Raw genomic sequence first — 26,401 nt, 5'->3', positions numbered from 1 at the left:
TGTGAAAAAAAGGACAAACATTTCCTATAGGTCCAGTGTTGCATGACTGAGTAATTGTCATTCAAAATGTGAGAGCACCGAAAGCTGAAAATTGGTCTGGTTATTAACCACTTTCAGACCGGACCATTTTGCTGGTAAATGACCAGAGGTCTTTTTACACTTTGGCACTGCGCTGCTTTAACTGGTAATTGCGCGGTCATGCAATGTTGTACCCAAACAAAATTTGCGTCCTTTTCTTCCCACAAATAGAGCTTTCTTTTGATGGTATTTGATTGCCTCTGCGATTTTTATTTTTTGCGATATAAACGTAAAAAGACCGCAAATTTTGAAAAAAAATGATATTTTCTACTTTTTGTTATTAGAAAAATCCAATAAACTCAATTTTAGTCATACATTTAGGCCAAAATGTATTCAGCCACATGTCTTTGGTAAAAAAAAAGTCAATAATTGTATATTTATTGGTTTGCGCAAAAGTTGTCACATCTACAAACTAAGGTACGTTTTCTGGAATTTACGCAGCTTTTAGTTTACGACTGCCTATCTCATTTCTTGAGGTGCTAAAATGGCAGGGCAGTACAAAACCCCCCCAAATGACCCCATTTTGGAAAGTAGACCCCCTAAGGAAATTGATAAGAGGCATGTTGAGCCCATTGAATATTTTATTTTTTTGCCTCAAGCGATTGAATAATGACAAAAAAAAAATTTTTTTTTTTTTTTTACACAAAGTTGTCACTAAATGATATATTGCTCACACATGCTATGGGCGTATGTGAAATGACACCCCAAAATAAATTCTGCTGCTTCTCCTGAGTACGGGGATACCACATATGTGGGACTTTTTGGGAGCCTAGCCGCGTACGGGGCCCCGAAAACCAAGCACCGCCTTCAGGCTTTCTAAGGGCGTAAATTTTTGAGTTCACTTCTCACTACCTATTACAGTTTTGAAGGCCATAAAATGCCAAGATGGCACAAAACCCCCACAAATGACCCCATTTTAGAAAGTAGACACCCCAAGCTATTTGCTGAGAGGCATGTTGAGTTCATGGAATATTTTATATTTTGCCACAAGTTGCGGGAAAATTACAAACTTTTTTTTTTTTTTTTTTTTTTTCACAAAGTTGTCACTAAATGATATATTGCTCACACATGCCATGGGCATATGTGAAATGACACCCCAAAATAAATTCTGCTGCTTCTCCTGAGTACGGGGATACCACATATGTGGGACTTTTTGGGAGCCTAGCCGCGTACGGGGCCCCGAAAACCAAGCACCGCCTTCAGGCTTTCTAAGGGCGTAAATATTTGACTTCACTCCTCACTACCTATTACAGTTTTGAAGGCCATAAAATGCCAAGATGGCACAAAACCCCCACAAATGACCCCATTTTAGAAAGTAGACACCCCAAGCTATTTGCTGAGAGGCATGTTGAGTCCATGGAATATTTTATATTTTGCCACAAGTTGCGGGAAAATTACAAACTTTTTTTTTTTTTTTTTTTTTTTCACAAAGTTGTCACTAAATGATATATTGCTCACGCATGCCATGGGCATATGTGAAATGACACCCCAAAATAAATTCTGCTGCTTCTCCTGAGTACGGGGATACCACATATGTGGGACTTTTTGGGAGCCTAGCCGCGTACGGGGCCCCGAAAACCAAGCACCGCCTTCAGGCTTTCTAAGGGCGTTACAGTTTTGAAGGCCATAAAATGCCAAGATGGCACAAACCCCCCCCAAATGACCCCATTTTGGAAAGTAGACACCCCTAAATTTAGGGGTACACTAGTGAGACTAGGTAATAAATGGCGGGTGCCCTGAAACTATAAAAAAATAACTAACCAACCAGCGTCACCTGTAACAGTTATATGGTGATCACTGGTGAAAGGGTTAACTAGGGGGCAATCAGGGGGCTTTATGCGGTAGTATATGGGGGTCCCTGGCGCTATAAAAAGCTGCGGCGAACCTAAATACCTACTTGCCTAACTAGCGTCACCTGTGACACTAATACAGCGATCAGAAAAACGATCGCTTATTAGGCTGGGTTCACACTGGAGCGATGCGGGAACGCCACGAATGCGCGGCGGGTTCCCGCATCGCATGCCTCCCGGCGGCAGTTCACACTGCCCTATGCGAACTGCTGGGAGTGTCAGTGAAATGTTACTGACACCCCCAGATCAGTTCGCATATCGCAGTGCGATCTGCAAACTCGGATCGCATGGTGTGAACACCCATGCGATCCGATTCTGCTGCGGGCCAAAAAAAGGGTCCCGTGCGAATTTGCGGCGGGTGCGGCGGGTGTGGCGGGTGCGGCGAATGGCTGAACTCGAATCGCACAGAGATCGGATGTGATTTGCACTGCAGTGCGAATCACATCCGTTCTCAAACCGCTGCAATCTGAACCCAGCCTTAGTGACACTGGCGACGGGGGGTGATCACGGGGTTAAACCTTTATTGGGGGGGTTAGGGGGGTACCTTAGAACTAAAGGGGGCTAACCCTAACTGCCCTAACAGTTATTAGTCACAAATGACACCCGCCGGGTGATCAGGGGGTTAAACCTTTATTAGGTAATAAATGGCGGGTGCCCTGAAACTATAAAAAAATAACTAACCAACCAGCGTCACCTGTAACAGTTATATGGTGATCACTGGTGAAAGGGTTAACTAGGGGGCAATCAGGGGGCTTTATGCGGTAGTATATGGGGGTCCCTGGCGCTATAAAAAGCTGCGGCGAACCTAAATACCTACCTGCCTAACTAGCGTCACCTGGGACACTAATACGGCGATCAGAAAAATGATCGCTTATTAGGCTGGGTTCACACTGGAGCGATGCGGAAACGCCGCGAATCCGCGGCGGGTTCCCGCATCGCATGCCTCCCGGCGGCAGTTCACACTGCCCTATGCGAACTGCTGGGAGTGTCAGTGAAATGTTACTGACACCCCCAGATCAGTTCGCATATCGCAGTGCGATCTGCAAACTCGGATCGCATGGTGTGAACACCCATGCGATCCGATTCTGCTGCGGGCCAAAAAAAGGGTCCCGTGCGAATTTGCGGCGGGTGCGGCGGGTGTGGCGGGTGCGGCGGGTGCGGCGAATGGCTGAACTCGAATCGCACAGAGATCGGATGTGATTTGCACTGCAGTGCGGTGCGAATCACATTCGTTCTCATAAACCGCTGCAATGTGAACCCAGCCTTAGTGACACTGGCGACGGGGGGTGATCACGGGGTTAAACCTTTATTGGGGGGGTTAGGGGGGTACATTAGAACTAAAGGGGGCTAACTCTAACTGCCCTAACAGTTATTACAGTCACAAATGACACCAATGCAAAAAAAAAAAAAAAAAAAAAAAAAATGACATTGGTGTCACTGTGACTGGGGGGCAGGGGTAATTGGGGGGGTGATCGGGGGGTAAAGGGGGGGTGTGAGTGTGCCTGGCATGTTCTACTGTGTGTGGGATGTGTTGGTGCAACTCACTGATCCGCTCTCCTCCGTGTCGGAACGAAAAATACCGACACGGAGGAGAGAATACATCACTTCCTCTCCTGTGTTTACATTACAGGAGAGGAAGTGATGTCACCGGGGATTTCTATTCGTCGGGAGCGATCGCGAGGGGGTGGCCATGAATGAATGGCCGTCCCCTCGTCCGGGATCGCTCCCGAACGAAAACCGACCGCCGCAGGCACCGGGCGGGGGCCCGATCGGGCCCCCGACCCGCGGGAGGCAAATCACGTACATGTACGTGCTTATGCCTGCCCGTGCCATTCTGCCGACGTACATCGGCGTTAGGCGGTCGGCAAGTGGTTAAGGGTGTTTAAGTGCCCAGTGGTCAAGTGGTTAATAATAGAGCTTGCAGTCAGTAGTGTTAGGAGATAGTGCGTGCTATCTGCGTGCTCTGTACCCAGTACATACCGCTATAATATAGGGCAGGCCCCTACTTTCAAACATCCAACTTACAAACATCTCCTACTTGCAAACGCAAGGAGACAGCAGAAAGTGAGATGAAAAAAGATGGACGACAAAACAAATTATACAGGGGTGATAACCCTTCCCTATGTTTTCCAAAAAGCTTAAAAATAGTTTTTTTGACTGGAGCTACACTTTAAAAATGTACCGGTTGAAAATTACAAACAGATTCAACTTAACACAACAAACCTACACAGTCCCTGTCTTGTTTGCACCGCCTGTATACTGCTGTTCTGAGTATATAGGGCCTGGGGGCCACACGCATTTCCATTTTTTAATATGGGTACGGGGTTCCCCTTAATATGCGTACAAGACCCAAATAGGCTGGTAATGGGCAGGGAGGGCTACCCATGCCATTTTTCTGAATGATTTTCAACCATATTGCAGGAACCAGATATAACATTAAAACCGCAAGCAGTTTTAAATGGTGTTATTTCCGTTTAATGTCATTTTGTGCAGGGACTGTTCTAAACACGGGAAACACGTGGCACTTCACAGGCATACTACAGACACCCCCCAGGCACCATATTTAAAGGAATATTTCACCTTTTTTTTCACTTTAATCGTCATTAAAATCAGTGCTCCCGCCAAAACGGCAGTTTTTAAAACTTTTTTTTGCAGTGACCCATGTCCCCTGAGGCAGGAGCCAGGTCCCCAAACCCTTTTTAGGACACTATCTTGCATATTAGCCGTTAAAATTAGCACTTTCCATTTCGAACGTTCGAGTCCCATAGACTTCAATGGGGTTCTAAAGGTTCGTAACGAACGCGGGGGTCGTTCGCAAGTTCTGGTGCGAACCGAACCGGGGGGTGTTCGGCTCATCCCTAGTCCTGGATTACCAGCAGCTATGAAGTCCCTGATGCCGATGTCGCTGATTAAATGTTTTTGGAATGAGGAATCTCTTCAGGGCTTCTATACTGGCTAGCATTGTGGGTGTTGATTTCATCTGAAAGATTTTTTTTGGTATAGGTTTCACACCCAAAGAAAGACCATTTTTTCCTCACTTGTAGCCTCATCATCATTGTTTTGGCTTGATAAATGCAATTATTTCTGCAGCAGCTTCTATACATGGTGCAGATGTGCACTTTAAATGTAAACTTAGGGAACCCCCCTCCAAGGCACTGTACTGAAAAGAATTTTTCATTTTTGTGCTTTCATTTTAAGCATCAATAAATCACTGCTCATTTAAAAATCTAATTTTTTACAAACTTTTTTTCATTGATACATGTCCTCCAGGGCAGTACCCAGATCCCCATAACCATTGTAAGCCTGATTACATGCAAACAAGCCTTCAAAATGGGCACTTTTGATTTTTCACATTCGGGTCCTATAGACTTCAACGAGGTTCGTTATTTGGTTCCAAACTTTAGTGATATTCGAAAGTTCTGGTGCAAATCAAACTGAGGATCGTTCGGCCCATCCCTAATTAACAGACTGAGAGATTCCTGAATCAGAAAGCCCTGGGAAATCTTTTCTGTGAGGACTCAGATAGCAGAGATCTTATCCCTTTCCTTCTTAAATAAACTGAAGTGTATGAGTGCTTAAACAACAAAAGTCTGAAGACATGATGTACGTGTACTTACTCCAATCTTCAAAAAACACCTACTGTATATTTCTCTTCATAACTTAAAGGCCTGGCAACATGATAGTGAGAGCAAACTATGCAGCCTTAGGGCAGACCTGTTGTAAAAGTATAACTGCGGTTATAAACCAGTTCTTGCGGTTTTGCATAATGATGATCATTATATGATACTAGAAAACATGTGCCCATCCCAGAACTGGCAGGTTCTTAGGTGTCAGGTGTTTTAGCAGACACTTTTGCAGGAGAGGAGTGTGGAGTATATGACAGTGAGCAGTATGTACATGAGAGGAGTGTGGAGGGTATGACAGGGAGCTGTTTGTACAGAAAGGGATTGTGGAGAATACGACAGTGAGCAGTATGTACAGGAGAGGAGTATCAAGGGTATAACAGTGGGCAGAATGTACAGGAGATAAGTGTGGAGGGTATGACAGTGGGCAGAAGGTTCAGGAGAGGAGTGTGAAGGGTATGACAGTGGGCAGAATCTATAGGAGAAAAGTGTGGAGGGTATCACAGTGGGCAGTATGTGCAGGAGAGCAGCGTGGAGGGTTTGATAGTGGGCAGTATGTACAGGAGAGGAATATGGAGGGAATGATAGTTAGCAGAATGTACAGGAGAGGAGTGTGGAGTGTATGACAGTGGGCAGTATGTACAGGAAAGGAGTTTTGAGGGTATAACAGTAGGCAGAATGTACAAAAGGTAAGTGCGGAGGGCATGACAGTGGACAGTATGTGCAGGAAAGCAGTGTGGAGGGTATGACAGTGGGCAGTATGTACAGGAGAGGAGTGTGGAGGGAATGATAGTGAGATGAATGTACAGGAGAGGAGTGTGGTGTGTATGACAGTGGGCAGTATGTACAGGAGTGGAGTGTCGAGGGTATAACAGTAGGCAGAATGTACAGGAGATAAGTGCGGAGGGCATGACAGTGGGCAGTATGTGCAGGAAAGGAGTGTGGGGGATATGACAGAAGGCAGTATGCACAGGAGAGGATTATGGAGGGTATTATAGTGGACAGCATGTACATGAGGGGAGTATGGAGGGCATGACAGTGAGCAATATGTAAAGGAGAGGAGTGTGAAGGGTATGACAGTGAGCAGTATGTACAAGAGAGGAGTGTGGAGGGTATGACAGTGGGAAGTATGTACAGAAAATTAGTGTGGAGGGTATGAAAATTGGCAGTATGTACAGGAGAGGAGTGTGGATATAATGACATCGGGCAGTATGTACAGGGGAGAAGTGCTGAAGATTTGTCAATGAGCAGTATTTACAGGAAAGGAGTGCAGAGGGTATGACAGCTTATTTTTATTTTATTATCAACAAATTATTCTATAACAATATAATTTATAAAAAGTCCCCAATCTCTTGATCATTCCAGTATTTATATGAGACTGTAAAGTTCATCATACACAGGGCCCAATACAATCGGATCTGTCTAGAAGGTCTGAGCCTATAATACTGAATATCATCCTGATCCCAGCTGGAGAATCCTTCTGTGCATCCTTCCACTGGAGAAGACAATGGGTGAGATCCACATTTACCATGAGTGTTCACTCAAAGTACTTTGTTTGTTTAACTGGGAAATGAAAAATATAAAATGTTAGATCCGACATATTGTCTATTTTTTGAACAACTTTATATTGTCTTCATCAGCCCCCACCTTGGCCCCAGTCGCCTGTCTTGCCCCATGGCCCCCTGTTATGTTTTGTACTCTGTATGAACCAAGTTTTTCCTGGTATAACTAAAACAGCATGCCTTGCCATTCACAACCTGTATGTATGGCATTAGACAACTAGCATACTGGGACTTGTGTATCTATGGTAGCTGGAGAACCATGGGTTAGGGGTGCTGCTGCCACTGAATTACAAGTTCCAACATGCCCTTCAACCCTGTGCCATACATACAGCATCTGTATAAGGCTCTGGGACAGTGAAAAAGACTGGAGATCTAATGAGAATTAATGAGAGTAGGGAGGTCACGGGGGACCCCTTCAAAACACTGCTATGGAGCCCAGTGATTTGTAGTTATGCCCCTTGAGAGCAGAAGTCATTGGGGACCACTTGAAAACATTGCTATGGAGCCCCATGATCTGTAGTTATGCCCCTCGAGAAGTGAGGTTATTGGGGACCACTTCAAAACATTGCTATGGAGAACCATGATATGTAATCATGCCCCACGAGAATGGAGGTGATTGGGGACAACTTTAAAACATTGCTATGGAGCCCCATGATCTGTAGTTATGCCCTTCCAGAAGGGAAGTCATTGGGGACAAACTTCAAAACATTGCTATGGAGCCCCATGATCTGTAGTTATGCCCTTCGAGAAGGGAGGTCATTGGGGACCACTTCAAAACATTGCTATGGAGAACCATGATATGTAGTCATGCCCCACGAGAATGGAGGTCATTGGGAACCACTTTAAAACATTGCTATGGAGCCCCAAGACCTGTAGTTATGCCCCTCGAGAACCGAGGTAATTGGGGACCACTTTAAAACATTGCTATGGAGCCCCATGAACTGAAGTTATGCCCTTCGAGAACTGAGGTCATTGGGGACCACTTCAAAACATTGCTATGGAGTCCCATGATCTGTAGTTATGCCCTTCGAGAATGGAGGTCATTGGGGACCACTTCACCACTTGAATAGTGGTGTCACCAGTTTCCATAGTGTGGTGGGGAGTGTAATCAGCATGTTAAAGAAAGGACAGTCTGTCAAATATAGATGGTGCCACCATCCTTATAACTTACATGGCAATATCTGCGTGCACCGACGCCTGCACTGGTAGCAGCATTTGTATGAGCCAGGACACTGGTCATCTCGGTGGCACTCATGGGGTGATGGTGGCTCGCTGTTACACAGGGAAGGCTCATACATAGGACATGAGCCAGACTTTGCTGTAAAAAAAAAAAATATTAATGTAGTTAGATCTGGAGAAATGACCCAAAGACATTACAGTGAACATCAGACATGTCAGGGCTCCTGTGTCAGAACCTCTGCAAGACGAGTGCTTGATATGTGCTTTAACCACTTTCAGACTGGACCATTTTGCTGGTCAATGACCAGAGGTCTTTTTACAATTTGGCACTGCGCTGCTTTAACTGGTAATTGCGCGGTCATGCAATGTTGTACCCAAACAAAATTTGCGTCCTTTTTTTCCCACAAATAGAGCTTTCTTTTAAAGGTATTTGACTGACTCTGCGATTTTTATTTTTTGCGATATAAATGTAAAAAGACGGCAAATTTTGAAAAAAAATGATATTTTCTACTTTTTGTTATTAGAAAAATCCAATAAACTCAATTTTAGTCATACATTTAGGCCAAAATGTATTCAGCCACATGTCTTTGGTAAAAAAAAAGTCAATAACTGTATATTTATTGGTTTGCGCAAAAGTTGTCACATCTACAAACTAAGGTACGTTTTCTGGAATTTACGCAGCTTTTAGTTTATGACTGCCTATCTCATTTCTTGAGGTGCTAAAATGGCAGGGCAGTACAAAACCCCCCCAAATGACCCCATTTTGGAAAGTAGATACCCTAAGGAAATTGATAAGAGGCATGTTGAGCCCATTGAATATTTTATTTTTTTGCCTCAAGCGATTGAATAATGACAAAAAAAAAATTTTTTTTTTTTTTTTTACACAAAGTTGTCACTAAATGATATATTGCTCACACATGCCATGGTTATATGTGGAATTGTACCCCAAAATACATTCTGCTGCTTCTCCTGAGTACGGGGATACCACATGTGGTCGACTTTTTGGAAGCCTAGCCGCGTACGGGGCCCCGAAAGCCAAGCACCGCCTTCAGGATTTCTAAGGGCATACATTTGTAATTTCACTCCTCACTACCTATCACAGTTTTGAAGGCCATAAAATGCCAAGATGGCACAAAACCCCCACAAATGACCCCATTTTAGAAAGTAGACACCCCAAGCTATTTGCTGAGAGGCATGTTGAGTCCATGGAATATTTTATATTTGGCACAAGTTGCGGGGAAATTACAAACTTTTATTTTTTTTTATTTGTTTTTCACAAAGTTGTCACTAAATGATATATTGCTCACACATGCTATGGGCATATGTGAAATGACACCCCAAAATAAGTTCTGCTGCTTCTCCTGAGTACGGGGATACCACATATGTGGGACTTTTTGGGAGCCTAACCGCGTACGGGGCCCCGAAAACCAAGCACCGCCTTCAGGCTTTCTAAGGGCGTAAATTTTTGACTTCCCTCCTCACTACCTATTACAGTTTTGAAGGCCATAAAATGCCAAGATGGCACAAAACCCCCACAAATGACCCCATTTTAGAAAGTAGACACCCCAAGCTATTTGCTGAGAGGCATGTTGAGTCCATGGAATATTTTATATTTTGCCACAAGTTGCGGGAAAATTACAAACTTTTTATTTTTATTTTATTTTTTTCACAAAGTTGTCACTAAATGATATATTGCTCACGCATGCCATGGGCATATGTGAAATGACACACCAAAATAAATTCTGCTGCTTCTCCTGAGTACGGGGATACCACATGTGTGGGATTTGCTGGGAGCCTAGCCGCGTACGGGGCCCCGAAAGCCAAGAACCGCCTTCAGGTTTTCTAAGGGCGTAAATTTTTGACTTCACTCCTTACTACCTATTACAGTTTTGAAGGCCATAAAATGCCAAGATGGCACAAAACCCCCACAAATGACCCCATTTTAGAAAGTAGATACCCCAAGCTATTTGCTGAGAGGCATGTTGAGTCCATGGAATATTTTATATTTGGCACAAGTTGCGGGAAAATTACAAACTTTTATTTATTTTTTTTCACAAAGTTGTCACTAAATGATATATTGCTCACACATGCTATGGGCATATGTGAAATGACACCCCAAAATAAGTTCTGCTGCTTCTCCTGAGTACGGGGATACCACATATGTGGGACTTTTTGGGAGCTTAGCCGCGTACGGGGCCCCGAAAACCAAGCACCGCCTTCAGGCTTTCTAAGGACGTAAATTTTTGACTTCACTCCTCACTAATTATTACAGTTTTGAAGGCCATAAAATGCCAAGATGGCACAAACTCCCCCAAATGACCCCATTTTGGAAAGTAGACACCCCTAAATTTAGGGGTACACTAGTGAGACTCACAGGTAAAAAAGCATATCGCAGTGCGATCTGCAAACTCGGATCGCATGGTGTAAACACCCATGCGATCCGATTCTGCTGCGGACCAAAAAAAGGGTCCCGTGCGAGTTTGCAGCGGGTGCGGCGGGTGCGACGCGAATTCAGCCATACTATCTGTATGGCTGAACTCGAATCGCACAGAGATCGGATGTGATTTGCACTGCAGTGCGGTGTGAATCACATCCGTTCTCATAAACCGCTGCAATGTGAACCCAGCCTTAGTGACACTGGCGACGGGGGGTGATCACGGGGTTAAACCTTTATTGGGGGGGTTAGGGGGGTACCTTAGAACTAAAGGGGGCTAACCCTAACTGCCCTAACAGTTATTACAGTCACAAATGACACCCGCCGGGTGATCAGGGGGTTAAACCTTTATTAGGTAATAAATGGCGGGTGCCCTGAAACTATAAAAAAATAACTAACCAACCAGCGTCACCTGTAACAGTTATATGGTGATCACTGGTGAAAGGGTTAACTAGGGGGCAATCAGGGGGCTTTATGCGGTAGTATATGGGGGTCCCTGGCACTATAAAAAGCTGCGGCGAACCTAAATACCTACCTGCCTAACTAGCGTCACCTGTGACACTAATACAGCGATCAGAAAAACGATTGCTTATTAGGCTGGGTTCACACTGGAGCGATGCGGGAACGCCACGAATCCGCGGCGGGTTCCCGCATCGCATGCCTCCCGGCGGCAGTTCACACTGCCCTATGCGAACTGCTGGGAGTGTCAGTGAAATGTTAATGACACCCCTAGATCAGTTCGCATATCGCAGTGCGATCTGCAAACTCGGATCGCATGGTGTGAACACCCATGCGATCCGATTCTGCTGCGGACCAAAAAAAGGGTCCCGTGCGAATTTGCGGCGGGTGCGGCGGGTCCAACGCAAATTCAGCCATACTATCTGTATGGCTGAACTCGAATCGCACAGAGATCGGATGTGATTTGCACTGCAGTGCGGTGCGAATCACATCCGTTCTCATAAACCGCTGCAATGTGAACCCAGCCTTAGTGACACTGGCGACGGGGGGTGATCAGGGGGTTAAACCTTTATTGGGGGGTTAGGGGGGTACCTTAGAACTAAAGGGGGCTAACCCTAACTGCCCTAACAGTTATTACAGTCACAAATGACACCAATGCAAAAATAAAAATGCAATTGGTGTCACTGTGACTGGGGGGGCAGGGGTGATTGGGGGGGTGATCGGGGGGTGAAGCGGGGGTGAGAGTGTGCCTGGCATGTTCTACTGTGTAGTGTCGTGTTGGTGCAACTCACCGTTCCTCTCTCCTCGGTGCCGGAACGAAAAATACCGACACGGAGGAGAGATTACATCACTTCCTCTGCCTGTGTTTACATTACAGGAGAGGAAGTGATGTCATGCTTCACTTCCATTCGTCAGGAGCGATCGCGAGGGGGTGGCCATGAATGAATGGCTGCCCCCTCATCCCGGATCGCTCCTGAACGGATTCCGACCGCCGCTGGCACCAGGGGGGGGGGGGGGGGGGCGATCGGGCCCCCCACCCGCGGGAAGGCAGGGACGTACAGGTACGACCATATGCCTGCCCGTGCCATTCTGTCGACGTACATCGTCGTGCGGCAAGTGGTTAAAGAAGAGTGCATGGCTAATGGACACTCCATAAAAAATCTAATGTAAAGGAAAGGGCCACTACTACAGAAATTATAGTAAAGATTTGAGATCCATCATTTTTGGAGGGCTGGCAATTTCTTCCAGTTAGGCTTCCGGACAGGACTGCATCCTCGTATATAGAGGGACCCCACCCCAAAAAGTGCAGAGGTCGTGGAAGTAAAGGAAGAGGTGTAGGGTCAACCTCATGGTCCTGGAGGGGATATAAAGCCACAAATTCTACATTAACCGTTGTGTTGTACTTCACCTTTGGTAGTCACTTGGAAGCAGGGCTGGGACAAGGAGTGAGCAGAAGGGATGGCTGCCATGGGCACGGCTGTATCTTGTGAGGTCGGGGAGAGTGGGGGGGGGGGCCCACAAGGATATTGGGGAAGGGAGAATTTTCATTGGAAGGAGGACTTTGGGGGGCGAGTTGTGTTGGGAGGGGGACAGGGGGAAGAAGATTTGTGCTGGGAGGGGGGGATTTGAAGTGGGGGAGAAGATGTGTACTAGGAGGGCAAATTTTAGGGGTCGAATATTTGTGCTAGGAGGTGTGATTTTTTTTTTGGCGGGGGCATTTGAGCTGGGGGGATTCGGTGAAAGGGGGGGGGGAAAGATTTGTGCTGAGAGGGCCGATATCAGCAGGAAGACGGATTTGTACTTGGAGGAGGGGGGATTTATGCTTAGGGGGAAAGCATGCAGATTAATGCTCAGTGTTTTTGTGGGGGGAATTTCTGCAGACACATAATGCTCATATACGGTATCTTGCAGAGGGGGGGGGGGAGGCGTTTGGCATGTTTGCTCTGGACTCTAGGTGACCTTATCCCAGCACTGCATGGGGGAACACCTAATACTTGAATTTTAGTAACCAGGGCAGATTATAGAGTTAGGGAGTAGTTTGTAGAATGATGGGGGGAATGACTGTGGGGCCTCGGTGTTACATCCTGCCATATGAAATATTGACTATGGTACTGGATTTACACAGCAGTCAGAGATAAACTCTTTAATAAAAATCATCCTTCCTCTTTCCATACCTTTGAGTGTCATGAGACAGTGCCTTTTACAGCCAGAAGTACAGCATTTTCTGCCCCCCTCACAGTCCTTGTCCACCTTACACTGGTCCTCCTCCCGTTTGGGCCCACATTTTGGGTAATCCACATCTAGAGGGCATTTAGGGGGCTCCACCACCATGTACTCCGGCTCTGCAATCACAGAACAGCTCATCAGGCCTGTTACCTTTGAAAGAGAACTCTGGACGATGTCTACATTCGAAAAAGGATCCACAGAGTCTTCTAACATTACCCAGTTTGTGAAATTTGATTTGCTCATAAATACTATATATTTTTTTTTTTTTTTAATATATAGTTTTTATTAAAGAATAACAGATACATCAGGTAATATCGAATAAAGTCATATACAATTTTACATTGTAACATTCGACATCAATATACAGCGTAAAACTTGGATGATGATAATACCGTTATATCGAGCTAACATTTACAATTATGAAAACTGAATAGTAACGGTGTCTACTCCAGCTGGTCAACTCGTCCTGGGTCCCTATCTAGCCCCCTCTGGTGCCCCAATTGGGCTCACACTGCCCCAGAGGGGGATCGACATGGGGAGGGGAGTTAAAGCAATCATATATCAACTAATAGTGCAATTTGCAATAATGTCTCGGTTTCCTAACCAGTTATCCGACTTCATATTTTAGAGGTATTGTTTTAGAACATATATGTGTAGAGTATCAGGAAATGAATACTATATTTTTTTTTATAAGATATAAATATATATGAGCCTTTCTGAGAGCAAGGGGCCCTTTAGCAGCCTGAACTTACAACTTGCAAATCCCAGCTGACGCTCCACATCATCAACCAAGTACAGGAGGCCCAAATCCCCACAATGGAACATTTAATTTCGGTGCAGAGAATTTGGTGTATTGCAAATATGTACTAAAAGCTTTTTAAAACTGAATTTTTGCATGACATATGAAGGACATAACCTACAGTCTCTTCCCCAACCCGTTATACATAATCTACAAACCCCTCCAATTCCCCCACAAATGACGCGACAAGGTTTTGGAGTAAATTATGGCCTTTTTTATTAACAATTAGCGTAAATTAATTTTTTTTGTTTCAGTTACAAAACATTGTAAATAAGTAAGTTTTCTCCTTCACTGATGGGCACTGACAGGGCTGCAGTGACAGGCACTGATAAGGCGGCATTGATGGGCACCGATGATATGGCACCAATGAAGTGGCACTGATATGTGCCACTGATAAGCACCACTGATATAGGACACAGATAGGCATTGATAGGTGGCACAAATAGGCACTGATAGGTGGCACAAATAGGCACTGATAGGTGGCACAGATTGGCATGGCTAGGCGGCATGGATGGACATGGATAGATGGCACGGATGGGCATGGATAGGCAGCACGGATGGGCATGGATAGGCGGCACGGATGAGCATGGATGGAACCTGATAGGTGGCACGGATGGGCACTGATAGGCAGTACGGATGGGCACTGATAGGTGGCGTTGTAGTCTACAGTATTGTACAGATGGATGCCAATCAGTGCCAAACAATAATGCATGCCAATCAGTGATGCCCATTGTGGGCACTGACTGGCATCCCTGGTGGTCTAGGGTGGCATACCTGGAGCTAGGCATCCCTGGTGGTCTGGTTGCATCCCTGATGGTCCAGTGTGGGCATCCTGGGGGGGGGGGCTGCGCTGATAATCGATCAGCACAGACCCCCCCTGTCAGAGGAGCAGCCGATTGGCTCTCTTCTACTCGCATCTGACAGATGCGAGTGAGGAAAAGCTGATCAATGGCTCTTCCTATTTACACTGTGATCAGCCGTGATTGGACATGGCTGATCACGTGGTAAAGAGTCTCCATCAGATACTCTTTACCGAGATCGTAGTTGCGGTGTGTCAGACTCACACACAGAAACAATCGCCGTGAAGCATGCCCCCGGGGCGCGCAGCGGCTTAATATCCTGAGGACGTCCTATGACGCCCAGTCAGGGTATTGAAACCACTTTGCCGCCATCAGTCTGCTATATGGCGGACGGCAAGTGGTTAACCAACTTTTCTATATACTTTGGAGTCTTTGAGGGCAACGACACACAACTTGGTCACTGCAACCAACTTCTTTTAAACTTTAGGCCTTCAGTCGCAAGCCACCGACTCAGAGATGGTACTCAACCTTCGCAGTGACCTACCTTTTACCCTTTCCTGGTTAACCCCTCGTTATCCGGAAGGTACTTGAGAACCCCTTGTTAACTGAAAGGTACTTGAGAACCCCTCGTTAACTGGAAGGTACTTGAGAACCCCTTGTTAACTGGAAGGTACTTGAGAACCCCTCGATAACCGGAAGGTACTTGAGAACCCCTCGATAACCGGAAGGTACTTGAGAAACCCATTCCACAGATGGGTCCCAACCATGTTATATATATATATATATATATATAACAGCCATCTTCTCTTCCTCCAAAGACACACCACTGCCATGCTGTCCTGATAGCCCCCCTTAATACCAACCAAACCTCAGGATGGTGGGTGGGAATCTCTTTCTCCACTGCTCTTGAATGAGGTCACTTCCCCCTTCTCCTACACTTCCTTCACACCAGTACCTCCTGGCTCCAGACACCCCCCTTTTCTTAGAGGGGACACAATATTCTGTCTATATGTATGACTGTGCAGTGTCTACCTTGTCATGCCGGTCCTCCATCCATACCTTTTTCTCCTTTACTCTGGGACTCCCTTCGTAGCAGCTAACTCTAAAACTCTACGGTCTACGCAGTGCCTACGCCAAGGCTCCTTTGTATATGGTGGAGGAGGCAGTGTTTGCATGTGAAGTGTCCGAGGTGGTTTGGGACTGAAGCACGTGACCACCTAAGTAAGCCCTGAAATATTCAATTACTTGTTGGGTTCATCAATCTGGTTGTTACTACATCTGTTTCTACACAGAATACAAGATATTTTTTCAGCCAACTTTTCCTTGTTTCGGCATCAAAAACAACCACAACAATTCTCAACTGCTCAAAGCAAAGTCCTGTCCCACATACAGAGAGAAATTACAGATTGTTTTTATAACTTGTATATGTTTTTCTAAAGTAAAATGAGGAAGCTAAAGAGCTAAAGACACAAAAGTCGGAGGATGCAGCAAGATACAATCACTCACCAGACAAATACACAAGTCTCTGGTCAGACAAGTTCTCAGCCTACATCGTGTAGAAGACGTAAGCGGCAGAAAACAGACAGTTTATATCCTCCACTTTTGCTTCTGGACTACAAATCCCAGACATCTACCTTGCACTATTAACTGGGGATGGCACAGGAACAATGCAAGTTTACTTGGCAGTCTTGGTGGTCAATGGGAGTAAAAGAATTACATAGAGATAAATTCTGGATGGATGAAGGACACGGCTGTTGGATGTCATTTTACAATCTGTATTAGTGCTGAACGTCAGGAAATTCTGAGTTTATGGAGAAATCTGTATGGATAAGATAATGATGGGAGTCAATAGGAAAAGCATTGCAGGCCCCCTTTGTTCTAGAGCCACTGGGACCCATGGCATTCTAAAGCAATAACACTTAATCACATGTTGCCCTCTTCGTATCCCAAATGATCCCTCATTAGATATCTTTGCCTTGATAAAATATCACACAGACAGAACACACTACTCCTCTGCTGGTGGGTCCTGTGAAGGGGGCCAGTCTACTGCCGCAACCTAACCCAACACACCGGGGGGCCATTGGCCAACTACTCACCATCCAGAATAACTCTGGAGTAGACCAGAGAGGGCAGAACAAAAAGGACAATCACTGGGATCATCATCGGTGCTGTGGATGTTGCTGCAGTCCGGCAGTATACGACACTGAGAAAGACATTCTTCCTTGTACAGGTGACACACTGACAGGAGGCCCGAGGGCCTTACAACTTTCCACCTTATAGATTCCTCAAGTAAATGTCACAGTCAATGCAAGTGTAATGTGCCCAAAGGGAATCTGTCACAGAACACCTGGGTGACTAGGCTCTGATGGAAGCAGTCTATCCCTGTGCCCTTTTGGTCTGTTGAACATAGAGTCGAAAGTGCTGGCAGAGATGGAAGGGAACAGGTGAAACAAGGTATTTAAGTGATTGCCTTTCCATACTAATAACTAATAATCAGCAGTTACAACAATGTGTTATTCCTCCTACACAGTCAATTGTGCACAACAAAGCACTATGAGTATATATATACACACAGTGTAGAGCAGGGATATGCAATTAGCGGACCTCCAGCTGTTGCAGAACTACAAGTCCCATGAGGCATAGCAAGACCCTGACAGCGCAAGCATGACACCCAGAGGCAGAGGCATGATGGGACTTGTAGTTTTGCAACAGCTAGAGGTCCGCTAATTGCATATCCCTGGTGTAGAGGGTCAGCCTGGGGCAGGGTTAAGAGGGGTTTAATTGAAGAAGGCAGGTACTTCCCCTTCAGACCTGCTTATGGTCAGGGGTGCTGAAAGTGTCAGTGTGGAGCTGTTGAGTAGGAGAGAGACACAGCAGCATGCTGTGTGGAAACGTCCATTGCTGGATGGTGTACCTGCTGGGTGGGCTTAAACCACAAAAAGACTGTAGCTCTAATTGGAGCCATGAACTCTTACCTCTAAGCCTGTGGGCTGATGAACTGTGAGCTGTACCTGTGTGCACATCCATGTGATAATACAAGTCTGTCTGGTCTTATGTTTTGTTTTTGCTGTTTTGCTGTTTTGCTGAATAAAAGCCAATTTTATTTTACTGGACTGCCTCTGAGCCAACTCTTCAGCCCTCTGATCCCCCACAATTGGTGGAGCATGCATCGGGCAGTTTGAGGGGTCCAGTCTAATCCCATGTCCTGGGTTAAAGCTGCACAGACAGTGAAATCTTCTGAACAAGCCATGGAGGATGTGGTTAAGCAGCTGGTACTGGCTAATACACAAGCGCAGGCTCGCCATCAGGAGGCCCAGCAGGCCCTGGTACAAGCACAGGCTCAGCAGGAGCAGATCCTGGTGCAGACAGTCGCTGTACAATAGGAAACAAATTGCTTACTGAGTGAAGAGATAGCGGGATTACAAAAGATGGTGACCCAGCAGGCTGAAATGACGAAAGGTAACCCCGCTGTAAAGAGTGACCCCGGAAGGCAGTGCAGTGGACCTTGAGAGGAAAGGAAGTCCTCCTCTTCCTCCTGCTGCTCTGCCTCCAATTCCCTGTCCATAATGCCATGCAAAGTCTGCTCTAGCAGGAACGCAACAGGGATTGTGTCACTAATGCATGCCCTGTCACTGTTTACCATCCTTGTGGCCTCCTCAAACGATGACAATACAGTGCATGCATCCTCAATGATCAGCCATTGGCATGGGGAAAAAAGCCAAAGTGGCCTGAGCTTGTCGTTGTGCTGTACTGGCACAGGTACTCATTGACAGCCCTCTGCTGCATGTATAGCCACTGCAGCATTCCCAAAGTTGAGTTCCACCTGGTGGGCATGTTACAAATCAGGCGGCTTACAGGCAGGTGGAATTCCCGCTGAATTTCAGCCAACCGAGCACTGGCTGTGTATGTCCCACCTGAAATGGCTACAGACTCTTCTGGCCTGCTTTGTACATCTTGCAACCCTGGGTACTTAGGAAATACTGCACCACCAAATTGAGGACATGTGCCAGGCATGGCACATGTGCCAACGTTCCCTGTCTAAGGACGGACAGGAGGTTTGAGCCATTATAGGACACCACCATTCCAGAAAGGCACGGAATGACACTGCAAGTGATAATGGAGGGCCGGGCATGACAGTGTGACTAAGGGACACTGAGGGTTAATATTTTGTGCAAGGAAGAGAGGAAGTCAGGTGGCTGGATATCAGTTAACTTTGTGGAGGAAGGGGAGGGGCCTTATAAAGGGTGGGGGCGGAGTAAAAATTCAGTCCGTGGAGAGAATCTGGAAGAGGAGGCAGCTTTTACCACTGCTCCTCTCACAATGGCGGACGTGGCCGAAATCTTGGCGGGCTTGAAGCGGTTAAGAGTTGGGCCGGATGGGGGGCCCCTTTGTGGCTAAGCCTTGGGGGGACTTGGTGGTTTCCCCATTGGGAGTTGTTCCCAAGAAGGAAGCTTCCAAGTTCTGGCTGGTCCACCACTTGTCCTTTCCAAAAGGGGGTTCGGTCAATGACTTTATTGACCCAGATGCGTGTACGGTTTCTTACACGTCCCTTGACGCGGCGGTCCGCTGGGTACGCCGGTATGGGCGGGGAGAGCTTATGGCGAAGGCAGACGTGGAGTCGGCTTTTCGCCTGCTTCCGGTACATCCGGACAGCTTTCGGTTGTTGGGGTGCCGCTGGCGGGACAAGTTCTATGTGGATAAGTGCCCGCCGATGGGCTGCTCCATTTCGTGCGCGTTTTTTGAGTCCTTTAGTACCTTTTTGGAATGGGTGGTGCGGGATGTGTCTGGGCTTGATTCGGTTATCCATTATCTGGATGACTTTTTGTGCATTGGGCCCCCTGCCTCCGCTGTGTGTGCGATTCTCCTTTCCACGTTGCAGCAGATCGCGGGCAGGTTTGGAGTGCCCCTGGCAGCCGAAAAAACGGAAGGCCCGACCTCAGAATTGAGTTTTTTGGGGATAGTGATAGACTCGGTGGCCATGGAGTGTAGGTTGCCGCAGGCTAAGCTGGAGGATCTGCAGGGGGAGATCAGCGCGATTCAAGGACGGCGCAAGGTGCAGTTGAGGACGTTGCAGTCGTTGTTGGGTAAGTTGAACTTCGCTTGCAGAATCATTCCCATGGGGAGGGTGTTTTGCCGACGGCTGTCGGCAGCTACGGTGGGGGTGACGGTCCCAACTCATTTTATTCGTTTGCGACGGGCTCATAGGGAAGACCTGCGGGTGTGGCATGCCTTCTTGGCGGCGTACAATGGCAGGGCCATGTGGATGGCCGGCCCCGTGAGTAACTTTGATGTGGACCTAGTGACGGATGCAGCCGGCTCAACGGGTTATGGGGCGTACTTTCGGGGACGGTGGAGTGCGGAGCCCTGGCCGCGCTCTTGGAGCGAGGCTGGGTTTCTTGGGAACTTGGTGTTGCTGGAGCTTTTCCCCGTGGTACTGGCGTTAGAGCTGTGGGGGGAGGACTTTAAGGATCTGAAATTGCGCATCAACTGCGACAATATGGGGGTGGTGCAGGTCATTAATCGGATGTCGGCTTCCTCGCCTCCGGTTATTAAACTGTTGCGTCAATTGGTTTTCAGGTGTTTGCGGTTGAACATTTTTGTTTATGCTGTGCACATTCCGGGGGTGGAGAACTCATTGGCGGATTCATTGTCTCGTTTTCAGTGGGACAAGTTCCGGAGTTTGGCGCCGGGCGCGGAGGAGACGGGAGTTCCTTGCCCGGCTTGGATGTGGGAGCTGCCTTTGGACACGCTGCAGGATGGATCCGGCGGTCCGTGAGTGCATCCACTTGGGCGGCTTACTCTAAGGTTTGGTCCGAGTGGGTTGAGTTGGTTCAGGAGGTTGGGGCGCGTGATCGGGGAGCCGATCAGCGACTGCTGGTGCTGTACCTGGTGGTTCGGTACATGGAATCGGGGGCGTCGGTCTCAGTCATTGACCGGAAACTGTCGGGTTTGGCCTTCTTTTTCAAATTGAGTGGGGGGGTGGATGGTACGAAGGATTTTTGGGTTAGGCAGGCGTTGAAAGGTTATCGGAAACAGCATAGGACTAAGGACGCGAGGCGACCGGTCACGTTTGCCAATTTGGTGGCTATATGTGAGCGGTTGCGGTATGTTTGTGGTTCACGATATGAAGTGTTGCTGTTTACAGCGGCATTCTCATTGGCATTTTACGGGGCGTTCAGGATTGGGGAGCTGGTCAGCCCTTCCAAGAGGGCGGCGGGGGGTTTGTTGGCGCAGGATGTGAGGGCGGACGAGGATCGAGTTACACTTCGGTTGCACAGGTCCAAGACGGACCAGCTGGGGAAGGGGGCGGTGGTGTCACTGTATGCGATGCCGGGTTCTGGTGTCTGCCCTGTCCGGGAGTTCCTGGAGGTTAGGCCAGGGGGAGATGGCCCCCTCTTGCGTCATGCGGACGGTTCATTTCTGTCCAAGTTTCAATTTGTGTCGGTATTCCGGCGGTGTTTGTCGGAAGTGGGTTTGGAGGGCAAAGCCTATGCGTCACACTCCTTTCGCATCGGGGCGGCCACTGAGGCTGCCAGGTACGGGTTGGACGAAGCTGCGGTTCGCAGGATTGGGAGGTGGGAGTCACGGAGGTTCCGGTCTTATGTACGGCCACAGTTGGCAATGGATTGAATTTTCCTACTTCCTGGGTTCAATTGGGCAGTGGGGGATGTTGGTTACTGGTTGTGTACAGTTTTTGTTCCATGTGTCATGATAGTTGTTTTGTTTTTGGTTTTGTTCCAGGTGGAGGTTCTGAGCGCCTCGTCTGGATTTTGGGGCATTCTTATGTTTGTTGGGGGGCCCGGAGAGGTGACGCACGACCGGATGGACGGCAACTGGGTATTTCCAGGAGGGAGGCATGTGTGAAGTGGCTGGGTTTTCCGGGGATGCTGTGGGAACGAGTAATGAGGGAAGTGGAAAGGTTTGTGGGGAGGGACAGACCCCCCGATGTGTTGGTGATCCATGCCGGGGGCAATGATTTGGGGCTTCGCAAAGTAAGGGACATAATGGCGGACATAAAGGCGGACTTTATGCGCCTGCGGGCGCAGTTTCCGGGTACAATTCTGGTATGGTCCGATATTGTGGCCAGAACGGTGTGGCGGTGGGCCCGGTCGGAGGTGAGCATTGAGAAGACCCGCATTAGGATCAATAAGGTGATTGGGCGGTTTGTGGCAAAAAATGGGGGGATTGTGGTCCGTCACCGGGAGTTGGAGGTTAATGTTGGCCTCTATTTACGGAAGGACGGTGTTCACCTTTCAGATGTGGGCATTGACCTTTGGTTCCTCGGTTTGCAGGAGGGGATCAGGAAGGCCTTGCAGGTGTGGGGTTGCCCTCAAGGGTGAGGGGGGTCCCCCTTTTGGGCTGTGGCGGTGTTCTTGGTGGTCTTTGACGGTAAATCAGAGGTGATCTGATGGGGTGGGGGGCTCATCAATAGTATCGGCCCCTCCGGTGTATTCCAGAACGGTGGATGGAATACTGGTATGTGTCACTGCGGGAGGTTGTCTCCGACCGGCTACAGGTGGAGGCCTGGTAAAGTTAAATGGGTACCGCAGTGACTAATGGGTCACCGTCAGAGATCACCAGGATGGGCAGGTTATGGTTGTTGTGTTAATGTTGTATATATATATTTATTGATTATTTATATATATATATATATATATATATATATATATATATATATATATTTTTTTTTTTTTTTTTGGAGTGTTGATAAGTTGTTAATAAAGGCTGTTGTGGCCATTTTACTCCAAAGAGAAAGTGTGGTCTCATCTGTTAATGGGTTGAAAGGTAACGGGAAGGTAAAAAGGGGTGGGGGACTAATTAAGTTGGGGTTACAAAGGAACCTTTAGGCTACACGGGTCAAGAAAGGCACGGAATGACACTGCAAGTGATAATGGAGGGCCGGGCATGACAGTGTGACTAAGGGACACTGAGGGTTAATATTTTGTGCAAGGAAGAGAGGAAGTCAGGTGGCTGGATATCAGTTAACTTTGTGGAGGAAGGGGAGGGGCCTTATAAAGGGTGGGGGCGGAGTAAAAATTCAGTCCGTGGAGAGAATCTGGAAGAGGAGGCAGCTTTTCCCACCCTCCCTCCCTATAGATGTTTATTTAAGGTTTTAGTATTCTTTGGTACGGTGTTGTCGCTCTGTTTGTTTCTTTCAGGTGTCATTTGATGGGCGTCATGACAGCAAGCTGTGGTCTTTTGAAGTGGCGGTGTTCTTGGTGGTCTTTGACGGTTGACGGTAAATCAGAGGTGATCTGATGGGGTGGGGGGCTCATCAATAGTATCGGCCCCTCCAGTGTATTCCAGAACGGTGGATGGAATACTGGTATGTGTCACTGCGGGAGGTTGTCTCCGACCGGCTACAGGTGGAGGCCTGGTAAAGTTAAATGGGTACCGCAGTGACTTTTGGTGTTTGGTGGATTTATGGGTCACCGTCAGAGATCACCAGGATGGGCAGGTTATGGTTGTTGTGTTAATGTTGTATATATATATTTATTGATTATTTATATATATATATATATATATATATATATATATATATATATATATATATATATATATATTTTGTTGGAGTGTTGATAAGTTGTTAATAAAGGCTGTTGTGGCCATTTTACTCCAAAGAGAAAGTGTGGTCTCATCTGTTAATGGGTTGAAAGGTAATGGGAAGGTAAAAAGGGGTGGGGGACTAATTAAGTTGGGGTTACAAAGGAACCTTTAGGCTACACGGGTCATGGCTCCAGCTAGTGTGGTGTGAACTACCCCTGGGCCTGTCCCTGCAGAGCTGCAAAAATCTCTGCTCTGGTTTTTGCCTGTCCCCTAAACACACCAGCTGAAGCGCTGCATGGCACCTGTTAGCCTGACTCTGGGAATAGCCCTTTGAACGCTTAGGGGGTACCTGATATTCATAGGACATTTCTGCAGAGGAGGGCATGGAGGTGGCAAAGGAGGAGAAGGAGGGGGTAGAGCTCACAGGTCTGGCATCATCACCACCAGCTGTATGGAGACGTGGGGGGCAATACATGCTGCAGCACTGATCACTGTCCTGCATCCTTTCAAGTTGCAAGCAGTGTTACCTAGTGTGCTGTGAACTAAATATATCGTCCCTGCCCATGCTTGCTGGACCACGTGTGATTTCCTTGCCCAACGATGCCAGAACATTCCCTTCCACATGATGGTAGAGAGATGGAACTGCCTTATGTGAAAAGTTGTAGTGACTGGGAACCCACCATTGTGGTACAGCACATTGTGCAAATTCACGGAAGGGGGCAGAATTCACCAGACTGAAAGGCAGAAGTTGGAGAGCCAACAGTGTTGACAAGCTTGCATTCAGACGTTGGGCATGTGGGTGGCAGGGACTGTATTTTCTGCAGCAGATGGGGCAGAGAAATTTGCCGGCTATAGTCTACAGCTGGTGGTGTGCTCCTGGCAGGTGTGCTCTTAGAACATGGGACACCCTGTGCTATACCATCATCCCTGTCAGTGGAGGCTGCTGAGAGGTAATGACTCGTATCACAGGGGCAGACTGAAGTGGGTAAGGAGGAGGAGGAGGGACAGATCTGTGTCCCTTTTGTATGGCTTTTAGGCGCTCTTGCCAATGGGCTAAGTGGTTGGACGTTAAATGCCTTGTTAAGCATGTGGTACCCAAATGGTTGGTGTTTTTGCCACGTTTGATGTGCCCGAGACACAGTTTGCAAATAGCAACAGTGCGATCTGCCGCAGATATGCTGAAAAAGGCCCAGACAGCTGAGCTTTGGAGAGTGGGCCGGGAGATAACAGCTGCAGAAGGTGATGGAATAGGGTGGCTGCTCTCTACTGTTTCTTGATGTTGGCCTCCTTGGGGTTGTGCTGCCTCACCTTCAGTTTCCTCCTCTGTTCTATCTGGCACCCAAGTCGCATCAGTGACCTCATCATCATCATCATCATCTCCATATCCTCCATCTTCATCATTGGAGACAACTTGGTAATATGCTGCGGCTAGGGGAACATGAATGCCAATTTGTCTACCAGTAGGGATGAGCTTCGAGTTCGAGTCGAACTCATGTTCGACTCAAACATTGCCTGTTCACCTGTTCAGCGAACAGTGAACAATTTGGGCTGTTCGGGGCAAATTCGAAAAGCCGGAACACCCTGTACAAGTCTATGGGAGAAATCTAACGTGCTAATTTTAAAGGCTAATATGCAAGTTACAGTCCTAAAAAGTGTTTGGGGACCTGGGTCCTGCCCCAGGGGACATGGATCAATGTAAAAAAAAGTTTTAAAAACGGCCGTTTTTTCAGGAGCACCTGCGTTACATCAGAGGGGGGCGGGGTCACCCATACGTCACTGGGGAACCCCATGGCTTCCCTCACCAGTGTCAGAGGGGGCAGGGTCAGGTGACGGGTGGCCCTGCCCTCCTAATATAAGAAACGTCAGCGCTGGGATCCCCGCAGTGTCTCTCGCTGGATAGCAAGAGTGGATTACCACCGCTGGAATTATTATTTTTTTTTTAATAAAGGAATTTTTCAAAAGTGTGTTTGTCTTATTTAACCCTTTTTACACTTCCTTTGTGAAATGGGAGGGGTACTTTTGTACCCCCTTACCATTTCAAACAGGGGGGCTGAGATCTGGGGGTCCCCTTGTTAAAGGGGGCTTCCAGATTCTGATAAGCCCCCCGCCCACAGACCCCCACAACCACCAGCCAGGGTTGTGGGGATGAGGCCCTTGTCCACATCAACATGGGGACATGGTGCTTTGAGGGGTCACAGACCCCCAAAGCATCCTCCCAATGTTGAGGGCATGTGGCCTGGTACGGTTCAGGAGGGGGGGTGCTCTCTCGTCCCCCCCCTCTTATCCTGCGGCCTGCCAGGTTACGTGCTCGGATAAAGAGTCTGGTATGGATATTTAGGAGGACCCCACGTCAATTTTTTTTTTCATTTGACACAGGGTCCCCCTAAATATCCATACCAGACGTGAAGGGCCTGTTAATTGAATTTAGGGGAACCCCCACGCTTTTTTTTTTTTATCAATGAATGAATTGTCGGCTAATACAGAGAACACTCAATGAGACTTTTTTTCCTTGCGAAATGACACTTTGTGCAGGGACAGTTCTAAGCACGGGAAACATGCGCCCCTTCACAGGCATACTATAGACACGCCCCAGGTACGAAATTTAAAGGAATATTACACTTTTATTGTTTCACTTTAATCATTATTAAAATCACTGCTCCTGAAAAAACAGTAGTTTTTAAAACTCTTTTTTGCATTGATCCATGTCCCCTGGGGCAGGACCCAGGTCCCCAAACAGACAGTAACTTGCATATTAGCCTTTAAAATTAGCACTTTAGATTTAGAGTTTGTGAACGTTCGAGTCCCATAGACTTTAATAGGGTTCTAAAATTCACACAAAGTTTA

General features: G+C 47.3%; 1 protein-coding gene across 1 annotated transcript; it reads right to left on the bottom strand.

Moving 5' to 3' along the window:
- Positions 1-6,828: 6,828 nt before the first annotated feature.
- LOC143989252 (whey acidic protein-like) lies at positions 6,829-17,252 on the bottom strand. The gene is made up of 4 exons (XM_077489323.1): positions 17,107-17,252; positions 13,360-13,527; positions 8,285-8,431; positions 6,829-7,114 (listed from the first exon to the last, which is right to left on the bottom strand). The coding sequence occupies exons 1-4, from the start codon at positions 17,171-17,173 to the stop codon at positions 7,089-7,091; spliced, it is 408 nt and encodes a 135-aa protein (XP_077345449.1). The 5' UTR covers positions 17,174-17,252; the 3' UTR covers positions 6,829-7,088.
- Between the last annotated feature and the right edge of the window lie 9,149 nt (positions 17,253-26,401).

This window comes from Lithobates pipiens, unplaced genomic scaffold (genome assembly GCF_037356315.1).
Source record: "Lithobates pipiens isolate NorthernLeopardFrog02 unplaced genomic scaffold, aLitPip1_a1.2 Scaffold_18, whole genome shotgun sequence".
NCBI lineage: Eukaryota > Metazoa > Chordata > Amphibia > Anura > Ranidae > Lithobates > Lithobates pipiens.
This window is presented reverse-complemented; position numbering and strand designations above follow the sequence as displayed.